At 37.4% G+C, this 25,574-nt stretch overlaps 1 protein-coding gene and 1 long non-coding RNA gene across 7 annotated transcripts in view; one reads left to right on the forward strand and one right to left on the reverse strand.

The window, feature by feature from the left end:
- Positions 1-25,574, forward strand: part of LOC120362170 (uncharacterized) — a 108,128-nt gene that overhangs the window by 73,009 nt on the left and 9,545 nt on the right. The gene's annotated exons all lie outside the window — the stretch shown is intronic.
- The window catches only part of RIPK2 (receptor interacting serine/threonine kinase 2), a 36,444-nt gene continuing 32,113 nt past the window's right edge, over positions 21,244-25,574 (reverse strand). For both annotated transcript variants that reach the window (XM_003940508.4, XM_074386906.1), the window contains 3 exons: positions 24,875-24,968; positions 22,691-22,852; positions 21,244-22,140 (listed from right to left, as the gene is read on the reverse strand). In XM_003940508.4, the coding sequence (XP_003940557.2) occupies positions 21,803-22,140; positions 22,691-22,852; positions 24,875-24,968 (594 nt within the window). In that variant the 3' untranslated portion in view covers positions 21,244-21,802. The remainder of the gene's footprint in view (positions 22,141-22,690; positions 22,853-24,874; positions 24,969-25,574) is intronic.

The following is a 25,574-nucleotide window of genomic DNA, read 5'->3' on the forward strand; positions in this document are numbered from 1 at the left end:
CACTATGCCAAATGCAGTGAGAAATACAGACATGGATGTGCCTCAACACATCCAGTAAGTTGAGAGAAAACCTCAAGCTGCAAATGGTTATGAGTAGTGTAGTACCATTTATGAAATGACATCATTATTTATAGATATATCCATATGTAGTCATACTTGTAAAAAAATTCCTGGAAATGATTCATATTTACCTCAGGATAGTTGTTTAATTTGAGGAGAAAAAAAGGTGGTGATAATGAGGGAAAGATAAAGAGATGAAGCTTTACTTCTATTTATACGGTATTATTTCTTAAAATCTGAAACAGGCTGGCATAGTAGTACACATCTGTAATCCCAGCACTTAGGGAAGCTGAGGCAGGGGATTGCTTGAGGCCAAAAGTTCAAGGCTGCAGTGTGCTATGGTCATACCACAGCACTCCAGCCTTGGTGGCAAACTGAGACCCTGTCTCAAAAAAAAAAAAAAAAAAATCTGGAAACAAATATGGTAATATATTAACACCTTATGTATGTGGTACATGAAATCCTTGTTATATTCTGTACATCTGAAGTAGTTTATAAACAGCTAGTTTTCCAGGAAGTATTAACATACCTAAAGAATGAGCTAATTCGAATTGGTGGCAGAAGGTCAGAGAAGTTACCCATGTAGTAGCCGCTCATGTATTTCTTTGGCAGATACTCAAGTCTAAAGCCTCATTAACAGTATCTCTGGTGGGAAGATGACCAGACACCCTCTATCTATGTTCCTTTATTTACAATTTAGACAGGGGTTTCACAATGTTGGTCAGGCTGATCTCGAACCCCTGACCTCAGGTAATTCACCCACCTCGGTCTCCCAAAGTGCTAAGTGAAATTATGGAGGGCCAGCAACAGTTCTATTACTTGCCCTTAAAAATGGCATTGCAGGCGGGGCGTGGTGGCTCATGCTTCTAATCCAAGCCCTTTAGAGGCCAAGGTGGGTGGATCACCTGAGGTTGGAAGTTCAAGATCAGCCTGACCAACATGGTGAAACCCTGTTTTTAAATAAATAAATAAATAAAATTTAAGAAAAAAAAATGGCATTGCATTCTGATTTTGATAACAAAAAAGTATATTCTCAGCCTAATGCCAAAATCTGTGTTTGAGTTTGTGAAACTGAGGGTCAGACTGCCACCTTCTTTCTAATTTCCATATTGAATTTGGTGAAGATTTTCCAGGTCCTAAGGCCTGATTGTTGCTAGTAGACAGGTGCATTATATTTGGTGGTTTATGTTTTGGTTTTCTTTTTTTTAATCCCTATTCTGATCTTCTTGCTGGCAAGAATGCTTCTTTTCTATCTTTTTCTCCTCTAAGAGTTCAATACATGTTTGGTGAAAAAATAGTGTCTCAAAACTTGTATTTAATTTGAGTTATCTGAGTTTGGATGGTACTAATTTGCACGACCTAAACCATTTAGTAACAAATAAAACAACTGCTATTATCAGAATGGTTTTTAAAAAGTGTGTACCTTACCAAAGTAGCAAGCTAATAAGAAATGGGATATTCATCACATAATGACATCAATTATTTATTAATTTAAATTTTTAGAGACAGGGATTCACTCTGCTGCCTGGGCTGGAGTGCAGTGATACAGTTATAACTCCCTGAAACTTCCAACTCCTAAGGTCAAGTGATCCTCCCACTTTGGCCTCCCTAAGCACTGGGATTATAGGCTTGAGCCACCACATCTGGCCACAATCATATAAATTTGACTTTGGACCTCCAAATCTCAAGTTTTTGTTTGTTTGTTTTTGAGATGGCATCTTGCTCTATCACCCTAGCTGGAGTATAATGGCGCGATCTTGGCTCACTGCAACCTCTCTCTCCTAGGTTCAAGTGATTCTCCTGCCTCAGCCTCCAGAGTAGCTGGGATTACTGGTGCCCATTACCACACCCAGCTAATTTGTTTGTTTGTTTGTTTTTGAGACAGAGTCTTGCTCTGTCACTCAGGCTGGAGTGCAGTGGCACAATCTCAGCTCACTGCAACCTCCACCTCCAGGGTTCAAGTGATTCTCCTGCCTCAGCCTCCCTAGTAGCTGGGATTACAGGCACACACCACTACACCTGGCTAATTTTTTTTTTTTTTTCGAGACGGAGTTTCGCTCTTGTTACCCAGGCTGGAGTGCAATGGCGCGATCTTGGCTCACCACAACCTCCGCCTCCTGGGTTCAGGCAATTCTCCTGCCTCAGCCTCCTGAGTAGCTGGGATTACAGGCATGTGCCACCATGCCCAGCTAATTTTTTGTATTCTTAGTAGAGACGGGGTTTCACCATGTTGACCAGGATGGTCTCGATCTCTCGACCTCGTGATCCACCTGCCTCAGCCTCCCAAAGTGCTGGGATTACAGGCTTGAGCCACCGCGCCCGGCCGTAATTTTTGTATTTTTAATAGAGACAGGGTTTCACTATGTTGGTCAGGCTGGTCTCGAACTCCTGACCTCAGGTGATCCACCCACCTCAGTCTCCCAAAGTGCTAGGATTACAGGCTCATGTGAGCCACCGTGCCCGGCCCCAAGTATCGATTCTTAATGTTCTACAGTTAAATTTTTGACACTGGAAGGTCCTAAGAAAACAAAGTTGGCATGGTTTCAGTAATTTTTTCAAATGGATCTAAAGCACTAGAGTTGGATTATAATCTGTTTCCTGACTTATTGTTATAGTGCTTTTCTGGAGTCTGTTACTATGACCGTTTGTTTTATACGTATGCAAGATTTTGAAGACATGTACAAGATGGTGATGTGGTTCCTGAAGGACAGGGGTATGTTTTGTTTGTCATTCTATAGCCAGTACTAAACATTGTGTCAGGCCCAGAGCTAGCATTTTTCGAGTGAAAGGTGTAGTGAGTGGCTTTTCTGGGTAACTTTGGGGAAAACTTCATCTTAATTCTCACTTTCCTGATCTGTAAAGTGGGTATAATACTTGCTTTGCTTATTCTACAGATTGGTTTTGATGATTGAATGAGATAATTGTGCCAAAAAGCCACTAAAAACTGAAAAGCTACATACATGTACCTTTTCCATAGTTAGAACATTTAATGCTGGCTACATCTGAGATATAACATTTTTTTTCTTTTTTTAAGGTAAGCTCTGATACTTTAAAAAAAATTTTTTTTTAAAATAGAGTTGAGCAACAAATAGAGCAACATGGGGAGACCTGTGTTGCTCAGGCTGGTCTGAAATGCCAGGGTTCACGTCATCCTCCCACCTTGGTTGGACTCCCAAAGTGCTGGGATTTACAGGCCTAAGGCACCTCACCCAGCCTTTTAAAAAACTTTTATTTTGGGCTAAAAGGTACATGTACAGGTTTGTTAGGTAAATTGCATGTCACAGGGGTTTGGTGTACAGATTATTTCATCACCAAGGTAATAAGCATAGTACTTGATAGGTAGTTTTTTGATCCTCAAAACTATGAAATGCTTCATAAATTTGTGTTTACATTTTTTACATTTGTGTTTACATTTTTTTAACTGTAATATTAGCTAACTTAGAGTTTACTAATCAGTCTAGTTTAGTCTCTAAAAACTGTATCAGGTTAATATTCATTTAATAAGGTCATTAATTTTCACTGATATATAATTAATAATTATTTAGTCCATGGGTATTTTTTTGCTTATTTACTTACATATACTTAGCTTTTGGTCTTACCTTTAATATTAAAATAGCCACCCACAGATATAGTTAATATCAAGGTATACATGAAGATATACTGTACTTTGGTCCCCCACTTCAAACTTAGGCAGTTAATATATAGAGAAAATGAATATATGAAGTGAAATGCAACATTATACTAATTTCGTTACAGAAACACATTATTCCAAGAATCAGTGTTCATGAAAAATTTTCAATAGGACAAAAGTCTATTGTTTAAAAAATAAAACTCTTAAATCTACATTTAAGAAAATAAAACTACATTCTATATGCTAAAGAAATAGATTTTACACGGTAGTTCTTAAACTTGCCTACTTACTTTATTTTTCCTACCCTTTCCTACCCTGTGATTAGAGTGGTTCCATGAGCTCTGGACATTTTCATAGAGGAGATCTCAGAGTTGGGTCTAAAGGCCTGAGCTGAACCCCAGCAGGCTTCTCTTCTACTTATGTGGAGAAAACTAAGGCTGCCTTATTGTATTTAATACAACTCTGGGTGCTCCATTCACATAGAAGACAGCTCTTATTTCCCTGTTGGCATGCCTTCGCTCCTGACCACTTCCCACAATTAAATTGCTCATTCTGCTCATAAAGTGCTCTCTTGTATATGTCCTAATATATCTTGTTTGTCTAAGAAAGTGTTTCTTAAACCCAATTCATATATTCTCTCTCTTACCTTTGAAATATTAAGTACTTGTTTATACATTTCTGATGGAATATTATTTTTGATTAAGCTATGTATGTGTGTCCTAGCTTATTGAGCAAGACTTTATTTTTATGTTCCCACAGTTTTTAACATATAGATGATTCATAATGAAATGCAATGGAACAGAAATAAACTATCAAGATTTAGATTCTCATTCTAGGTTCATCACCCACTAACTATCACTATAGTGATGAATGAATCTGAAGTGACCAATTATTTTTTATAAAATTTAATTAAAAATAAAATTACAAATAAAATTTTAATTAAGATAATCTGAAATAAATGAATACAACTGTCAGGGTGATAAAAGGCTCTAAGTTTAAAAACTGAATGTTACTAGAAGTAGAAACAGCTACTTCCCACAAAAATATTAGGTTGATAGGGCTTTAAAAATAGCCTACGGGATGGGTGCAGTGGCTCATGCCTGTAGTTCTAGCGTTTTCGGAGGCCAAGATGGGTATGTTGCTTGAGGTCAGGAATTCAAAACCAGGCTGACCAACATGGCAAAACCCTGTCTCTGCTAAAATAAATAAATAAATAAATAAATAAATAAATAAAAATTAGCCTGGTGTGGTGATGCATGCCTCTAGTCCCAGCTACTTGGGTACTTGGGAGACAGGGGCATGAGAATTGCTTAAAACCAGGAGGCAAAGATTGTAGAAGCTGAAATTGTGCTGCTGCACTCCAGCCTGGGTGCCAGAGTGAGACTCTGTAAAAAAAATAAATAAATAAAAAAGCCTATGGAATCTCCTTGATTAGAGTCTGAAGGAAAAAGTACTACATTCACATAGGCAGGTGGCCAAGATCCAATTTACTGCCTCATATGGAGACTCACAGTTTGGTCAAAGTAGTATGATGACATATTTTATAAATTTGATTGATTGCCTCTATGTCATGTCCTGTTGGCTGAATGAGGAATAAAGATGACCAAGGTTAGATGAAGACAGTTAATTCGCTGAAAGCTCCTGACTTTGGACTGAGGTTCCTGGCTCTGCATAACATAAAGCCCCAAACAATGTAAAAAAATCCAATGGCTCAAATAATCAGGGAAAGCCCATAACAGAGTCTATACATCAGAACTCCCTTGGGAGACACAAATACACGTGAGCCAACTGTATGTCCCACCTTGAGATAGATACCATTCAGTAAAGCAGTGTTCTCCTTCACTTGGACCTTTTCTTCTTGGTTTTCATCTTGCTTGTCTTCTGCTGTTCTCCATCACGTTAATGTGTGGCACATTCACCACAGCATTAGAGAGTTGAAATCACACCTGTGGATTGGGAGAAGAAAGAAAATGCTATTTATAAACCTGCACAAGAAGTGGCTAAAACATTTCTTGGCAACTCTCAAACCAGTTGTCAATGTGAAGAGTGGTGAAATAATTTTCTAGAAGGTTCTAATATGTTGTCACCAAATGAATACAATGACTAACATTATTTTTAGCATGATTTACTCATTCATTTATCCATTTCAACAAGCGGTTAAGGAATCAAGGGACATAGGTTCTAGGAATGCAAATAAAACAAAATCCTTGCCCCAGGGATCTTAACCTACTGAGAAAAATTAGAATGCAATATAAAAGATCAGTTGAGTTGCAGTGAGCTCCTGGAGGAAGCAGCAGGTAACTTGTCTCTGGGATTATGGGAGTGTCTTTTGGGTTTGGAATGATGACTCAGAGTTCCTCAGGTGCATGAAAGAGGAGGAAAACGTGGTATTGCAGTAAAGTTTACAGCGTGTGTAAGACAATGACGTAAGAAAGACCTAGTAATCTGGTGCAGCTGAAGTTTGGGACACAGAGAGAGTGGTATTAGGAGTGGAACCTGAAAATGCACATATATATATTATATATTTATTAATTAATGTGTATATACTTATTAAAGTGTATATATTTATTAATGTGTCAATTATATATTAATATAATTTATGTTATTATTTTGAGATGGAGTCTTGCCCTGTTCCCCAGGCTGGAGTGCGGCAGTGCAGTCTCGTCTCACTGCTACCTTCACCTTCCAGGTTCAAGCAATTCTTGTGCCTCAGCCTTCTGCATAGCTGGTATTACAGGCGTGCACCACCGTGTCTGGCTGATTTTTGCGTTTTTAGTCAAGATGGGTTTTCATAATTTTGGCAAGATTGGTCTCGAACTCCTGACCTCAAGTGATCTGCTTGCCTCAGCCTCCCAAAGTGCTGTGATCACACATGTGAGTCACTGCATCTGGTCTTTATTATATATATTATTAATGTGTGTATATATTATATATTGGGTATTCGTGAATGCTCCTTGAGTTTATGGTCCTATTCAAATTTACTCCAACACCTAATCACCCTTTGAATCATATTTGTTTCAAGTGTTTGATAAGCTAGATTTAAAACAAACAATCAGCAGGGACGGTGAGTCATACCTGTAATCTCAGCAATTTGGGAGGCTGAGGCGGGTGGGTCACTTGAGGTCAACAGTTTGAGACCCGCCTGCCAACATTGTGAAACCCCATCTCTACTAAAAAAATACAAAAAATTAGCCTACAATTCCAGCTACTTGGGAGGCTGAGGCAGGAGAATCACTTGAACCCAGGAGGCAGAGGTTGCAGTGAGCTCAGATTGTGCCACTGCACTCCAGCATGGGCAGCAGAGCAAGACACTGCCTCAAAATCAATCAGTCATGCAAAAATACAAGGTCAACAGAATGGAATGTATTTCTGATTAGTAAAGTGCAGGAAAATGAATCTATGACACATCCAGCTATTTATATCCTTTCTGAACAATCAGAACCCCTGATCATTTAAGCCACATCCTTACTCTCTAACTACATCATAAAACATTAAGAACTATGCATTTAAAAGATAACTGAAAGCTTCACAGAGCAAATATATTACATATGCCAGTTGAGTTTTTAAGAACAGCTATTAGAAATTCCCCAAAGAAAAGTACCTTTTATACTTTTCTCTCCATTCAAACAAAGAGTTATGCTACTGTGATTGGTAACTGATAGATATAGTCAAATTTTTACTTTGAGATACGGTTAAAAAAAAAAAAAAGGAGTACCTTGGTGATGTTAGAGAATGACAGGGGACCTACTTTAGATTCGGTCCTCAGGTAAGGTCGTCTGAAAAAATTAAGTTTGAAGTGGGATTTGAAGCAGCTAGGAGAAGATCCCTGTCAAGAAATCCCATTTTTGAAAGGAAGAGCAGCAAGGATGCTAGTGAGCCCCAGAGAAGCCAGCGAGGAGGATGGAGTGACATGAGATTAGAGAGATTAGTAGATTCCTGCAGGTTTTTCATCTAAGCATAATGAGAAGTCACTCAAGTATAGTAAGCCGGGTGGGGGTGATTGGGTGGATTTGCGTTTTTTTTTTTTTTTTTTTTTTTTTTTTTTAAGAGACAGGGTTTCAACATGTTGGCCAGGATGGCCTCAGTCTCCTGACCTTGTGATCCACGCGCCTCGTCCTCCCAAAGTGCTGGGATTACAGGGATTTGCTTTTAATACTAGATGAATGTTTAAGTGGATGCAGTTATCTGGTAAAGATGCTGTTCATCGGAAGTATGGTAGTACAGAGGGGATGGAAAAAGTTGTTACAGGAAAGTTGTCCGGATCCAGACTCCAAGAGAGGGTTCTTTTATCTTATGCAAAAAGAATTCAAAAAGGCTTCACAGAGTAAAGTAAAAGCAAGTTTATTAAGAAAGTAAAGGAATAAGAGAATGGCTGCTCAATAGACAGTGCCACCCTGAAGGCTGCTGTTTGCCCATTTTTATGGTTGTTTGTTTATTATATGCTAAACAAGGGGTGGATTATTCATGACTCCCCCTTTTAGACAATATAGGGTAACTTCCTGTTGTTGCCATGGCATCTGTAAACTGTCATGGTGCTGGCTGGGATGTGGCTATGAGGGCAACCCGAGGTCACTCTCATTGCCATCTTGTTTTGTGGGGTTTAGCTGGCTTCTTTACCGCAAACTGTTTTATCAGCAAGGTCTTTATGACCTGTGTTTTGTGCCAACCTCCTATCTCATCCTGTGACTTAGAATACCTTAACTGTCTGGGAATGCAGCCCAGTAGGTCACAGCTGCATTTTACCCAGCTCCTATCCAAGATACAGTTGCTTTGGTTCCCATGACTCTGACATTGCTATACTGCAAACAAAAACGTTTTGGAGGTAGAATCAATAGTACTTGTGATTAACTAAATATGGATGGTAGGGGGTTTGAGCATAGAGAGAATGAAGATCTCTGGAAGTTCACTCCTGTAATCCCAGCACTTTGGAAGGCCAAGGCAGGCAGATCACCTGAGGTCAGGAGTTTGAGATTAGCCTGACCAACATGGTGAAACTCCGTCTCTACTAAAAATACAAATAATTAGCAGGGCGTGGTTGCCTGTGCCTGTAATCCCAGCTACTAAGGAGGCTGAGACAGGAGAATCACTTGAACCCGGGAGGTGGAGGTTGCAGTGAGCTGGGATCATACCACTGCACTTCAGCCTGGGCAACAAAAGTGAAATTTTGTCTCAAAAAAAAAAAAGATTGCACATATATAAAATTTATACCTATGTCCTGAATGGTTATTGCCTAGGCTTTCTTCTAGGGTTTTTATAGGTTGGATTTTACATTTAAGTCTTTAATCCATCTTGAGTTAATTTTTGTATAAGGTGTAAGGAAGAGGTCCAGTTTCCGTTTTCTGCATATGACTAGCCAGTTTTCCCAACACCATTTATTAAATGGGGAATCCTTTCCCCATTGCTAGTTTTTGTCAGGTTTGTGAAAGATCAGATGCTTGTAGATGTGTGGTGTTATTTCTGAGATATTTCTGAGGTGTTATGTCAAATATCAGATGGTTGTAGATGTGTGGTGTTATCTCTGTTCTGTTCCATTGGTCTATATATCTGTTTTGGTACCAGTACCAGGATTACTGTAGCCTTGTGGTAATAGTTTGAAGTCAGACACAAGTAGGGGAACATCACACACCAGGGTCTGTCAGACAAATACCTAATGCATGTGGGGCTTAAAATCTAGATGATGGGTTGATAGGTGCAGCTAAGCACCGTGACACATGTATAGCTATGTAACAAACCTGCACATTCTACACATGTATCCGAGAACTTAAAGTAAAATTTAAAAAAGTATATAAATTAATTTAAAATTATATTTTACATAAATTAATTTACATATAAATGAATAATATAATCATATATACACCATACCTATTCATATTGTTTCTAATAGAAAATTAGGAAAATTAAAATGTTCATCAAGAGGAAATAGTTTAAATATTGGTACGTCTATATAATGAAGCACCATATAATAGTTTAAAAAATATATATAATTTACATGTAATGACATATAAATATTTAAGAAGCAAATTCCAGAACAGAATGTGTAATTAGTTTACAGAAAAACAAAATCTGAAAACCTAATCACTGTACTGTGAATACAGAAAACAGGGAGGTAAAAGGAGAAAAAAATCTCTCTGTTAAAGAAAGAGGAAAGAGAAAGAGAGAAGTACACAGAAAGGGCTGATTTTGTTTTTCAGAAGGAAACTATCTAAGGAAATGGTTGGCGTGGAGTGAGTGGGAAAATCATCTAACAAGCTGGAGGAGAAATGCAGAAACAAAGGATTATTCTTAGCAGAAGGGGCAATTCTGCCAGCATAAGAGGATAAAAAGACAAAAATATGAATATGATTTAGTTAATAAGAATTATGTTTATTCTCATTTAATGGTATTGAGGGTCATTTAATAATATCTTCAATTATTTGAAATGTTTACGTTGTTTCAAACTTTTTGTTGTATAAAACCAGCATTTCTCAAAGAATCACTCAGACTCTGTGATCTTTCAGAAGGTCTGCTAGGTCAAACCTATTTCCATAATAATTCTGAGATGTTATTGCATTTATTACTCTCATGCTCTCACAGGTGAACAGTGGAATTTTCCAGAGGCTGCATGACATGTGATTTTGCAACAGATTGAATGCAGATATGACAGCCCAGTTCTCTTCTATTAACTTACTTTTTTACACATTCAAAGAGATATGCAAAAATGTAAAATAACTTGGCTCTTCTCAACTTTTTTTCATTTTGGATGAAAAATGAAAAATACATCTTTATGAAGTTTCATAAAACTTTCATCTTTATGAAACTTTATAAAGATGTATTAACATGTAATTGGGTATATTATTGCTTTTAAATGAATTAATATATTATTGACTTCTCAGTTTTAATTTCTAGTGGCAAATAAGGATTAATATAACCCACAAAAGCAAAAACTCTTCTGGCTTCTCAGTAGTTTTTAAGCAATGCATCAGTGAACATCATCATGGCTTAATCTTTACACATACCTATGATTATTTCCTTAGAGTAAATTCTTGGATATTAAATTCGTGTAATCACCTGTTTGGTTCTTCCTGCCTGTTGCACAGACAAAACCAGTTCACTGTGACTGCAGTATTGCAGTAGAGAAAGAGTTTTAATTAACTTGGAGCTAGCCAAATGAAAGGGCTGGAGATATTACTCAAATCAATCTCACCAAGAACTCAGAAGCTAGGGTTTTTATGGATAATTTGGTGGGCAGGGGGTTAGGGAATGGATGCTGCTGATTGGGTGGGAATGAAATCGTAGGGGTGTGGAAAACCGTCCTTTTGTGCTGTCTGAGTGAGGGCCGCAGGACTGGTTGAGTCATGAGTCATGGGTCTGGGTGGGATCAGTGAGTTGCCAGAATGCAAAAATCTGAAAAACATCTCAAAAAACCAATCTCACATTCTACAACAGTGATGCTATCTACAATAGCAAGTGGGGAAGTCACAAATCTTGTAACCTCTGGCCACGTGACTCCTGAGCAGTAAGGGAATGTAGAAACTATGCCTATGTTTTTAGTAGAATTCAGATCCCTCCCACAATCCTAATGTCATAAACTTTTATCAGTTTTACAAAGGCAGCTTTGGTCTCTGAGCATGGCAGAAATCAGTTTTAAGGAAGGACTATTATGATCCTTGTTTCAAAATTAAACTACAAACTAAAATTTTCCCATGGATAGCTTGGTCTATGCCCAGGAATGAATAAGGACAGCCAGCCTGTGAGACTAGAAGCAAGATGGAGTGAGTCATGCTAGACTTCTCTCACTGTCATAATATTTGCAAAGATGTTTTCATTGATGGGTCAAAAAGTATGCAAAGGTTGAAGGAGATAGGGCAACCAAATGTAATGTGGTATCATAGAGGCCAGGAGAAAACTTTGCCCTTTGCCCTTTGCCCTCTAAAGGTTTGCTGAAAATCAATTGATGAAAGGCAGATTAGTAGGAGAAAAGACATAAAAATCTGTTAATGCGGTGGAATCACAAAGTGGTTACCCCAATCTTCCAATGGGGTACAGTTTATATACCCCTTTTCATAGAGGAGGGAGGCGGTGGGGAATGTAGACAGTTCTTTTAGGAACAGTACATGACTATTAGGGAGAATGAATGGGCCAGGGAGACAGAAATTGACTTGTAAAGGATTTTCTTTGGAATTTTCTCTGAGCTCCAGAGGCAGATATTACCTTGTTAAAAAAAAAAAAGTCTTTCTAGGTGTGGTTTCATTCTTGTCTTTTTTCCTGCAATAGATAGTGAGATTTTAGGAAGCAGGTAGAAAGCAATTGTGATTTTTTTTGTTTGTTTTTCGTAAGATGCTTTTTTGATCAGATGAGCAGACTCCAGAGAGAGTCCCTTCCTGTCCTGGGAGGGGAAGTGGGTTGGGGAAACAAAACAAGGTTAATTGTTGCTGAGGCCTTTCAATTTTCAAAAGCACTCAGCATGCTCAAGCCTCATAGGCTGGGAAATCCTTTTCCACACCTCATTAGCAACCGGAATGGGATCTTGGAGCAGAAAAAAAGACATTAGGTGAGTTTTGCTCTGTTGCCCAGGCTGGAGTGTCCATGGTGTAATCTGGGCTCACTACAACCTCTGCCTCTCGAGTTCAAGCAGTTCTGCTGCCTCAGCCACCCAAGTAGCTGGGATTGCCTAATTAATATTTTTTCTTTTTCTTTTTTTATATTTTCAGTAGAGACAGGATTTACCTTGTTGGTCAGGTTGGTCTCAAACTCCTGACCTCAAGTGATCCTTTCGCCTTAGCCTTCCAAAGTGTCGAGACTATAGGCATGAGCCACCATGCCTGACTTAGAATCTGGTTTAAACAGAGTTGATTCAAGTGCAAAGTTTGAAGCCAGGCTTCTTGGGAAGCACAAATTCCAAAGAATGGAGTCAGTGTTTCAAAGTGTAGAAGTTATTACTTATATTCACAAAGTTTAGAGAAGTTTAGCAGAATTTCAGCATCTTTCTATTTTAGGCTTAATGTAGAGTCACAATGATCTGATTAGTTGAGGTGATCTTTTTCTTTCAGGAAAGGCATGTCAAGTTGAAACAATGGAAAGGATCAGAATCCAGTTTTAAAGAGTTTATTAAAGTGAAAAGCTGGGAATGGCTATTTAAAAGAGACAGACTCCAGAGAAATGGGGTTAGTGCTCTGAAGTTTTAAGTTCTTGCTTATATAGGCAGAAAATAGAGTAGGAGTATATATAACATTTTCTAAATAGGCTGGTTTATGAGTTATAAACATCTAATTAGTTCATTTTCTTTTCCATATGGCTTGTTTCATTTCCTTTCCAATTTAAAAGAGTATATTAAATATTCCATCTGAAGACAATGTGATAGCCATAAAGCCTTTTTGTGAGAAAGATAAAAGAAAGTTAATCTATAATAAAGATCAACAGTAAAGAGGGGAGGGGTCTTCCCTGGTGCCCTTTGGTTATGTAACGTTTTAGAAAACAATGTAGGCGAGGAAGGCTAATCTATAAACAGAGCAAGAAAGGTTACAGCTGCCCGTCAGGTGACTCAGGCCCTATAACCTTGCATTTCTTTAAGGTTCAAAGTAATTTAGAGTTACAACAGCTTAGATTTCCAATTGCCTATTTTCAGAAGTGTATTTAACATTTCACAGTGAGAATCTAATAGTTACGGGATCTTTTGCACCATCTGGTCTGAGTTAGGTATTGAACAATAAAGGAGGCTGTTAATCTATAACAAAGATCAGTAAGTGTAAGTGGAGAAAGGTGTGATAGCTGGTCTCTTCTAGTCATTTAGAGAACAAGAACAATGAGGAAGAGAGTTAATCTATAATCTAAGAGGCAGAATTGCAAAGATGCTTCATGACTCCATCTCCAGAGATTAATTAACTTTCACAGTGGGTACAGTCTCAAGCAAACTTTTCAGACTTCTGTCAGGTAAGCCACTTCACAATCAGAGCAGCATTAGGACATTCATGGGCCCTAGCTGTTACCAGAAAGATGGCCTTATCCAGACCCCAAGAGAGGTTTTTGGACTTTGTGCAAGGAAAAATTCAGGATGAGTCTATAAAGTAAAAGCAATTTTATTAAAAAGGTGAAGGAATACAAAATGGCTACTGCATAGACAGAGCAGTGGCATGGGCTGCTCAACTGAGTACACTTATAGTTATTTCTTGATTATATGCTAAATAAGAGGGGGATTATTCATGAGTCTTCTGGGAAAGGGGTGGGCAATTCCAAGAACTGAAGATTCCTCTCCCTTTTAGACCATATAAGTTAACTTCTCTAGGTTCCCATAGCATTTGTAAACTGTCAGGGCACTGGTGGGAGTATCTCTTAGGATGCTAATACATTATAATTATATTATATTATAATTATATTAGCATATAATGAGCATCGAAGATGACTAGAGATCACTTTTGTAGCCATCTTGGTTTTGCCTGGCTTCTTTACCACATCCTGTTTTATCAACTGAGTGTTTATGACCCATATCTTATGCCAACCTCCTCTCTCACTCTCAGAATGCCTAACCTCCTGGGATGTAGCCCAGTAGGTTTCAGCCTTATTTTACTTAGCCCCTATTCGAAATGGAGTTGCTCTGGTTCAAACACCTCTGACATAGGCACTTATGCTTTTGTGGGCTCTTTTCTCTATAAAAAAATATTAAAATTTTATTTTACAATTGCATTATTATGAAGATATATGTAATCTAAATTGCATTTATTATTATATATTCATTTGTTTCTTCTAATTTTAAAATAATTAAAACATTTTCTTGGGCCCAGGCTGCCAGTACTAGCTTCCATATTCCTACCTTAGAATGAATTCAGCCAGATTGTCCAAAATGAACTTAAAATTCTAAAACCATTAACTCTCTCCTGGGGTTGAAATTAACTCAGAATTCTGAGTCCTTTAATTTTGTTGGGAGGCCTACGTGAATTATATCTCATGTGTTTGCGGTCAGGCTATGCCCAAAACACTAAAGAGTTAATTTTTCAAGAAATTTTTGTTTTGCCCCTTTGGTTTGGTGCACTAAGGGGCACCAGTGGAAACAAAGGTGATGGTCACCCTGCCAGCCATGGAGTGTCTCTTAGTATGATGAGGAGTGCATCAGTCCCAGTGGGGAGGAAGAAGTTAGAAGGCAAAAGCTCAGCAACATGTGCTTAGTGATGGGAAGAGACTTCAAACTAGCAATGAAAAGTACTTGCAGCTATTTTGTTGGTAGCTTCTCTGTTTGCCCAGGGTTGCTAAATATATCCAAAAAGGAATCAACCAAAGATAGGGAAGCTAGAGCCTTGGACTGGTTATCTAACTTAACAAACTCTAAGGTTTGGAGTCCTGGTGAGAAAAAGGACAGTTTTCAAGAATGGACAGGTTCTGGGTTATTACTACGAGAATTACAGATTAAATGTTTCTGGATCATTAGTCGTTTCTGTTTTTTAACAATTTCTTCTGGTTTTGAAGATAACCTTCTCAAGTCTCTCTAAGGGTATTATTTATAAGTACTTTAAAATTATCTTCTGTTTAGTCTTTAATTTTCTTAGTTTTATTTTTTTAGATGTTGAATTTGGAGGTTCTTTATGTGGTTGGCATCCTTAAATAATGGGATTTTGGTGGGCAGAATGTCTTGCACCAGATTTTATAAGCAGAGCCTGAGCAATGTCCATTTAATATTTTAAGAGAAGAGGCATGCCCCATTTAAATTGAATGTACTTGTGGCAAAAAAGGAGATTTATATTGAAACATACATTTTTAATGAAAACACAAGCCAATGCTTAAAAAAACTGCCCAGAAATAAAAACCATATAGGCTAAATTTGTAGATTCCATATTTTTTATGTTAAAAAAGGAAACACTTTAAAATATTTTAATTATATTCATTAGTAATTAGATAAATGATTGTACCTAAATAGTGATGGGCTTTGTCAAGTTAAAGGGAAGAAGGCTTGTGGCATTTTGCAGACTTCATGCTTGAATGGCTCAGCACAATCAACATTTTAGTTAGTAACTTGGATGAAACTATTAAAGGCAAGTGTGTCAGATTTGTGGATGAGAAACTGGAGAGATTCCAGATTTAGGAATAAAAAATGTATTAAATACCTGGACCTAGGGATGAATTTTTTAAAAAATAGAGATGAAGGCAAATTTTTATATATAGGCCTAACAATCCAATTTACTTCTTTGAAAAGTGGAGAAATAAGGCAAAACAATACAGATGTACAGATGAAGGATTTGTTAGCTGGGAGTTAAATATCAATTCGACAATGACATGTGACTGCTATAAAATGGTCATTTAGTATTTTATTTAAGTATAAGGGAGCACATATCTCAACTGTGCTTCGAAAACCTGAGTAGGAGCGTAGTGTTTAGTTGTGGCTATCATACTTTGAGAGGAATATAGACCATGCCTTTTAAATAACCACTGAAGAAAGTTGGAATTATTCTGAAGCTAAATAAATAAATAAATAAATAAATAAATAAAGATCACCAGAAATAAAAGAGCTCCTTGGAAATATATAAGATATTGTCATAGAATAGGGATTAAATTTACCCTATAAAGTATTCCAAGGTTTGGAATCAGAACAAGCAGATATATACTAAGGGGAAATCTATTTTTAAATCAGTGTACGAAAGTATACAGATAATACTGTTGGGAGATGTAATAAATTGCCTCACAAGGTAATAAGCTGCCCCTTAATCAATGAGAGTATTTGCTTGTGAGATAATGTCTGTTAACATCTTTCTGGTAGAGGATTTTGAAGCATCAGATGCGCATTTGTTCCTTCCAACCCATTCATTAATTATATGACATTAAATTTTAAACAAGAAACAAAGAGGTAACAAAATAGAGGTCGTGTAGAATAAATTCCTTGAGAAGGATGAAAAGGGATAGATAAGTTAAATAAAGAAATTTTGTTTTTAGGCTGGGCGCAGTGGCTTACGCCTGTAATCCCAGCACTTTGGGAGGCCTACGTGGGTGGATGACGAGGTAAGGAGTTTAAGACCAGCCTGGCAAATATGGTGAAACCCTGTCTCTAATAAAAAAATATAAAAATTAGCTGGGCATGGTGGTGCGTGCCTGTAGTCCCAGCTATTTGGGAGGCTGAGGCAGGAGAATTGCTGGAACCCAGGAGGCAGAGGTTGCAGTGAGCTGAGATCATACCACTGCACTCTAGCCCGAATGACAGAGCGAGACTCTGTCTCAAAAAAGAAATTTTGTCTTTAAAGGAAATCTGGGTGCTTGAAAAGAAATGATCCAGTAGAGAGAGAGAAAAAGCAAGAGACAGTCTAGGAACTAGGCTGTGTGGGAGATGAGAGGTACAGTTTTGAAGAAACACATTAATGAAACTGATGTTTGTGAGAATGGCTAATCATGAAAGTGTACCCATTTTCTTTCTCTCCCATTTGGCCATATTTTTTTCTTCATAAACTATTTGAAGGGGCTGAGGGTAGGCAGATTAATGGTAGAGAGAAATAAACAGCCCTCACTGCTTGACACAACCATGTTGACATCCCAATCTTTCATAGTTATGCAAATTTCTTTAGTATAACTTTCAGCACAATTTAGTCTTGCTTCTTGTATTGATCCTCTTATATCAATCGGCTCAGCTCTACTGCTGACATAATTCAAGCTTTGTTTCCTTCTGAAGTTCTTCCCTAAAGAACTGAGTTGTAGATTCTAATCTAATCATCTGATTTTCATGTTTAAGTGAAGGCATCTTTCCAAAATTCAAAGCATGATTACAATTGTTTTGAGAATTCAAATTGGATACAAAACAAAAGTAAAATTTTGTAATCAAATATCAGCTCAGAAACTGTACATTCTGAAGGTGTGTGGCAATCAGACTTCAGGAAAACACATCTGTGAACCTAGAGAGAAATTATTTTATGCACAAATCTATAGTGTTTCTTAAAGGTTCTTGAACTTTAACATGAATAAAAATCACTTGGAGAATTTATTAAAACAGATTCCTAGACCTCATCCTGCAAGATTGATTCAGTGGGTCTGCATGGGAGCCATGGATTTCAAACATACTACAGGTGATGCTAAATGTAGCTTGTCTGTGGACTATACTTCTGGGTAGCACGGCCTTGAAATGAACTGCAAGAAATGACATCTTTAGCATTATCTAATACTAGCTAGTTAAAAAATGAATTACTAGGCCCCTTCCTGGAGTGACTGCCTTTTAATCTGTCATTTTCTCACTACTTCCATGATTGCTGGCACATTCATGTCCTACCTATATTATAATTTACTTAGTAGTACTTAAATTGTCTTTTTATTTAAATATTATGAAATAAAACTTTAGTATAAACAGAAAACTAGTACTTGTCCTATGTAGAAGTATAATTTTCAAATAAAGTGTACTTTAAAAAAACAAAATTCTTGCTAAATATTGTTTCTGCAGTTCTGAGTCTAAAGTCTGTTCTCATTTTGTTAACAAGAGGGATAAGAAGATGTTAGCACACAAATTGAGATATTCTCCTTTAATTATAAAACTCAAAAAAGAACTGAGAAGAATGTCCTTTAATATGTGACGCAAATGCCATTTAGTGCTGAGCCTACATATGACCTAAAATAATCCCTCTTACTACAGTACTAGCTGTGCTTGCACTACATTTTGAGAAATGTGATTTAAAGGAAACATCTCCCCTTCTCTATTTTTCATTCCAGTCCACTATTCATTCAAGAGTTATTCAGAAAGTGCCTACTCTATGCCAGACCCTACTGCATACTAACTAGTCATATTCAGCATACTCTGTCTCATCTTCCCCTAAATAGCAGTTACTAAATATGGGTTATAATGAAAACCAACTGCTAAGATTTTAACAATCACATGAAGAGATGATGAGGGCTTATTGCAGATTCATCTTGATCCCTGACAACATCTTCTTATCAATGTCATTATTTATGCAGAAAAAGTTTACAGAGCTGTGGTGATGGATGACTATATGTGTGTCTTCTATACAGTAAATTTTGGGAGAAAGTGGCAGTAAGCACATAGCTGTAAAGCACATAGACTGTGAGTTTTTTTTTTTTTTTTTAAATTATAGTTTAAGTTCCGGGGTACATGTACAGATCTTGCAGAATGTTACATAGGTATACACATGCCATGGTGGTTTGCTGCCTCCATCCCCCTTTCACCTACATTAGGTATTCCTCCTGGTTACCCCTCCCCAACCTCCCCATCCCCCACTATTGCTCCCCTAGCCCCCCACCAACAGACCCCAGTGTGTGATGTTCCCCTCCCTCTGTCCATGTATTGTCATTGTTCAACACCCACTTATGAGTGAGAACATGCAGTGTCTGGTTTTCTGTTCTTGTGTCAGTTTGCTGAGAATGATGGTTTCCAGATTCATCCATGTCCCTACAAAGGACATAAACTCATCCTTTTTTATGGCTGCATAGTATTCCATGGTGTATACTTTATCCAGTCTATCCTTGATGGACATTTGGGTTGGTTCCAAGTCTTTGCTATTATAAACAGTGCTGCAATTAACATACGTGTGCATGTGTCTTGTGTCTTTATGATAGAATGATTTATGATCTTTTGGGTATATACCCAGTAATGGGATTGCTGGGTCAAATGGTATTTCTATTTCTAGATCCTTGAGGAATCACCACACTGTCTTCCACAATGGTTGAACTAATTTACACTCCCATCAACAGTGTAAATAGCATTCCTATTTCTCCACATCCTCTCCAGCATCTGTTGTCTCCAGATTTTTTAATGATCACCATTCTAACTAGTGTGAGGTGGTATCTCAATGTGGTTTGGATTTGCATTTCTCTAATAATCAGTGATGATGAGTATTTTTTCATGTTTCTTGGCCACATAAATGTCTTCTTTTGAAAAGTGCCTGTTCATATCCTTTGCCCACTTCTTGATGGGGTTGTTTATTTCTTGTAAATTTGTTTTACTTCCTTGTAGATTCTGGATATTAGCCCTTTGTCAGATGGGTAGATTGAAAAAATTTTTTCCCATTCTGTTGGTTGCCAGTTCATTCTAATGATAGTTTCTTTTACTGTGCTGTAGCTCTTAAGTTTAATTAGATTCCATTTGTCTATTTTGGCTTTTGTTGGCATTGCTTTTGGTGTTTTAGTCATAAAGTCCTTGCCTATGCCTATGTCCTGAATGGTATTGCCTAGGTTTTCTTCTAGAGTATTTATGGTGTTAGGTTTTATGTTTAAATCTTTAATCTGGAGTTCATTTTTGTGTAAAGTACAAGGAAGGGGTCCAGTTTCAGCTTTCTGCACATGGTTAACCAGTTTTCCCAACATCATGTATTAAACAGGAAATTCTTTCCCCATTGCTTTTGTCAGGTTTGTCAAAGATCAGATGGTTGCAGGTGTAGGGTTACTAGCGAGGCCTCTGTTCTGTTCCATTGGTCTATATCTCTGTTGTGGTACCAGTACCATGCTGTTTTGATTACTGTAGCCTCATAGTATAGTTTGAAGTCAGGTAGCATGATGCTTCCAGCTTTGTTCTTGTTGCTTAGTATTGTCTTGGCTATGTGGGCTCTTTTGTGGTTCCATATGAAGTTTAAGGTGGTTTTTTTTCCTGTTCTGTGATGACAGTCAATGGTAGCTTGATGGAGATAGCATTGAATCTATAAATTACCTTGGACAGTATGGCCATTTTCATGATATTGAGTCTACCTAACCTTGAGCATGGAATGTTTTTCCATCTGTTTTTGTCCTATCATATTTCTTTGAGCAGAGGTTTGTAGGACTGTGAGTTTTTAGTTCTTTCCAGTGAATAAAAAAGTAACAGGGCAAAGTTCATTTTATCAATCCAGATATACCTCATCACATCAATATAAAAGTCAACTTGGGCCATTGATACTCAAAAGAACTTCTTTGTAGACTATGTAGAGAGAAAAGGGAAAGCTTCCAAAAGAATTTTTTTCTATATTTATTATCTCACAAATAAAATTTATCTTAATGTTTTTTAAAATTTAACAGGTAATTCGTGTTGGTTTTCATTTTTCCCTATTAATTTCTGTATTTCTGAAAGGCACAGTAAGAGGTACTGCAGGTTAATGCCAAGCTCTAAAATGGAGATTAAAACACTTATATATTCTATTAAATATTTAACTGCCTCAATGCCACCTAATTTCTTTCATTCAAATTTTTTACAGGTTGTGGGTCTGGTGCTTCCTATTTTCAATGTATCTCACTTTTTGCTGACTTTGCTATGCAATTCCAGAAAAGGGCTATTATTCCTTGTAAGTTCCCATACAGTAGTATAACCTATTAACCAAGGAAGTGTTTACACTGTACTTTTATTGTTTGGGCTAAATTTAATGTGCACAAGTTAAGAAAGAAAAGTGCGGGCATTAGGCAGCAAGTAAAAAGAGTAGGTTAGAGCCGTATCTGATCTGGAAGGCTGTACTATTAAATGCAAAAAGCAGGTTGCAATATGATGCGTTATTCTGATAATATACAGAAAAGACCCTTTCATACTCTAAATATATGCAGGAAGAAAGGAGCAGAATACACATTAGGCTGTTAACTTTAGTTAGCTTGGTTGTTGGTGACAGTAGGAAATGCTGAGGTTAAAAATGGGGACAGACAGCCACTATTAAAATATTTATTTATTTTTATATTGTATTACCTTTGAAATATCTTTATAAAGGGAATTCATAAATAAAACTTTAAAATGTAATCTGAATAATGGAGTTTTAAATTAATAACCCTTTGTAGAGCAATTAAGCCTGGGATTTTAGGGCAGGGATTTTGTACTGTCTCTGGTGGGTAAAGGCTATATACTTCATAAAATCAAATTGCATCTTAGACAAGTAACAAATAATCCACAAAGAACCTGAATGTGAAAATGGCATCCATCAGCAGTACATCATACCTTAAGGCACTGTTATGGACAAGAAGAATTATTACCCTTTAAAAGTAGTTTCTATTAACAAAAGAGACATAAAAATTGAACTATGTAACAAAATTCAAGCTTATTACTTGTATTAATTAAAAAAATACTGCATTGTCATGGAGGGAGACTAATATTTACCTAAAGAAGAATCTTTAATAAAGCTTTAATATTCATGGATTTTACATAAAAAAATTCAAAGCAAGAGATATAAATACCCTTTTATAAAACGACTTTTTTTCTTGAAAAACACTCATTTATATGCTTTTATTTTGAAGTAAATTTAAAGATGGTGGCCTAGAAACCACTAGTATTTCCGGGTAAGGCTGAAGACCCATCTGTTTGTTATCTTTCAACTTTTGTACTATAACTTTGGCAAATTCTTCTCCTTGGATGTCAGTAGTGTCTAGTAATTGTCTGACTTTTGAGGTCCTTGTAGGCTTGGTACTAACAAGTTCATAGTCTTCTTTCATGATCAAGTCCCTGGAAAGAAGGGCATCTAGTGACTGGTTAAGACAGGCTTCTGTCATTTGGTTCACAATGTCTTCCCTTTTGCTCTGGATCCACTGCTGGGCTATACCAGGCTGTAGACGTTCTGAAAAAGAATAAGGAATGAATAATTAAAAAGGTGAGGACTGATGCATAGCAATGAGTAAAATTCCATGAAAAATAAAAGGCATAAAACCTAATTTTCCAATATGGAACACCAGAATTTAGGGGAATGCTGTTATTTTTCAGGAAACTTTAAAAGATTTGGGTTATCTCTCCCTCACTCCCCAGAAAAGGCATTGCCTTTTTATATGGTACAAATCATGGGGCAAAAGCCACTTTATTTTTCAGTTTTTGTTTAAAGTCCATTTTGTTTCAAATATAAAATACCTGAAAATTTGTTAAACAAAAATAACTTTACTGTTAGTAATATGTGAATACCTCCTCTTAGCACTTCCTCCCTATTTAGATGTTCACAGAATACCATTTGGGCTATGTCATCATTCCATCTTCTGTGATTTGTTTTCCTACTTAAGAAGGTATGTATTTATCATATTGAAGAAATAAAGGCAAACCATACTGTATGTAAATAAACTGTACATAGATACGTGAGGTAAATGGCATCACTTACAAGTTGTTTCACAGTAAATATTTACCTGAGTTTCCTCTAGTTGACAGTGGATTTACTATTGCTGAAGAGCATGGAATGGTCTTGTGATCACAGAATGTGGCCCTTTGAGATGCAGAAATGGTACTATCCCAACTGTGATTTACTGAACAGTCATGCAGCCTCATAAAAGAAGAGTCTTCAGTTTTTCCTACAAAACACAACATCTTCAACAGAGGTAGAATACTCTTAGATATTCCTATTGGCTAAAATGTCAACATCTGAGCAGACAGAAGGTAGGCTACCACGACCAGCTAATTTTTGCATTTTTAGTAGAGACGAGATTTCACCATGCTGGCCAGTCTGGTCTCGAATGCCTGATCTGATGTGATCTGCCTGTCTCAGCCTCCCAAAGTTCTGGAATTACAGGCCACCATGCCCAGCCATGAACCTTAGTCTTATATTTTCAAAAGCCCTCTGGACATCACCCCTTTGTGTGCTGCTAGTACCTCAAATTAAAAAAAAAATTAGAAGTGTAATTATTCATCTTAACTCTAAAACTTGTTTTAACCTATTTTAAATTGAGACAGACTGTTGCTCTGTTGCCCAGGCTGGAGTGAAGTAGTGCTATCTCAGCTCACTGCAACCCCTGCCTCCCGGGTTCAAGTGATTCTTGTGTTTCAGCCTCCTGAGGAGATGGAATTACAGGTGCGTGCCATCATGCCTGGCTAATTTTTTTTTGCATTTTTAGTAGAGATGGAGTTTTGCCATGTCAGCCAGGCTGGACTTGAATTCCTGACCTCAAGTGATTTACCCACCTGGGCTTCCCAAAGTGCTGAGATTATGTTAGCCACTGAGTGTAGCCTGTCTTAACTTTTATTTCTTTCAATGGCACCAATGTTCTCCCAGTGCCCTGGCTTAACAATTTATTTGGCTTTACCTCTTTTTTCTCTCTTTGCTCCTCCAAGTGAAAAGTTACAAAGTCATATCATCTAGTTGTCTGTAGCATCTCACATACCACCTCTCCTTTCTTTCACTCTGGATCAGTTCTTATAATCTCTCTCTGGTACTGTAGTAATAGGCTCCTAACTAATCTTCCCATCACAAGTTTCCTTTTCCTTTCAAAATACCCTACATTTTCCAGGCAGAATGAATTTTCCTAAAGTAAAAAGTTTTATGACCCCCTTGCTGAAAAAACTGCAATAGCTGCTTCCTATTCAAATAGAAAAGTCCAAATAGTTTAGCTGAATGTTAGAATTCCTGATGATATGACTCCAACCCACTTAGCTCTTACCTTCTTTCATTCATCCTCTTTACTAGCTAAACCAAATTACTCACTGTTCTCTGTATTTTCTTGCTTTTGTGCCTGTATGCGGTTCTATTTGCCTGGAATGCCTACTCTTTGTAACTACAGATCCAGCCTTCAGCCAGAAATTGTTTCATGATGACAATATGGTATAGTAGAGTGACATAATATTTATCAAAAGTCTTAGATGTGCTAGCTATGAGCTATGTGATCCAGTGTCCTTAATCTGTAAAATGAGGACATTTCTAGGTTGTTGTGAAAGTACTTTGTACAGTGTTCCTCTTCCACTGTACTACCATAGCGCTAGATCCACATCTCTCTTATATCACTTTCTATCTCATATAAGAGTTATTTAGAAACATTTCTCCTCTTTCTTGTAAGAGATTTTTTTTTTTTGCGGGCATTTTCTGGGAGTGTCTAACATAATGCCTTTTAAAATTTATTTTTTGACACGTAGTCTCACTCTGTTGCCCAGGCTGGAGTGCAGTGGTGCGATGTCAACTCACTGCAACCTCCCTCCTGTGTTTCAGCCATCTTCCCACCTCAGCCTCTAAAGTAGTTGGGACTACAGGCACCCACCACCACGCCTGGCTAATTGTCGTATTTTTAGTAGAGATAGGATTTCACCATGTTGGCCAGTCTGGTCTTGAACTCCTGACCTCAGGTGATCCACCCAACCTTGGCCACCCAACATGTTGGGATTATAGGTGTGAGCCACCACACCTGGCCAAATATAATGCCTTAAAACTTAAATGTATTTATTGACTATCGCTCTACTGCTTTCATATCTTTAGACTCTGTCACTTTGAAAAATGAGTTATAAGTGCAAATTAAAGTTCCATAGAAATCATGACTGCTTGCCAAAAATATGATCTTGAAAGAAAATGGAAAATTTGCAAGTTAATAATGATTGGAAAATTTACATACTAGATAAAAAATCATTGTCTTGAGGAGCTGACAGGGACCTTGAAGTTCCAGGGGAACCACTATTTTTATGGGGATGAGAGGATCCACATGATTCCTAAAGGAAATAGAAAATAAAGGGTTTAGGTTAATACAAATTATAGAGCTTTAATTTATAAATAGTTCTTGGTTGTGGCTTATCACAAATGAAGATCAAAACTAATTTTTTTTTTTGAGATAGGGTCTCACTTTGTTGCCCAGTCTGGAGTGCTCACTGCAGCCCTGTCCTCCTGAACTCAGGTGATCCTCCCACCTCAGCCTCCTGAATAGCTGAGATTATAGTTGCATACCACCACACCATGCTATATTTTGTATTTTTTGTAGAAATAGGGTGTTGCTGGTCTTGAACTCCTGTGTTCAAGTGATCCATGTGCCTTGGCCACACAAAGTGCTGGGATTATAGATGTGAGCCACTGTGCCCAGCTTACAAAACTACTAAAAATTAAACTTTACAAAATTCAAGAAATACATACATCTATAAAATAAGCAACAAAGATGAACTTCTTTTCTTCTTTTTTTTTTTTTTTTTGAGACGGAGTTTCGCTCTTGTTACCCAGGCTGGAGTGCAATGGCGCGATCTCGGCTCACTGCAACCTCCGCCTCCTGGGTTCAGGCAATTCTCCTGCCTCAGCCTCCTGAGTAGCTGGGATTACAGGCACATGCC

This window comes from Saimiri boliviensis, chromosome 15, assembly GCF_048565385.1.
Source record: "Saimiri boliviensis isolate mSaiBol1 chromosome 15, mSaiBol1.pri, whole genome shotgun sequence".
NCBI classification, from domain to species: Eukaryota; Metazoa; Chordata; class Mammalia; order Primates; family Cebidae; genus Saimiri; species Saimiri boliviensis.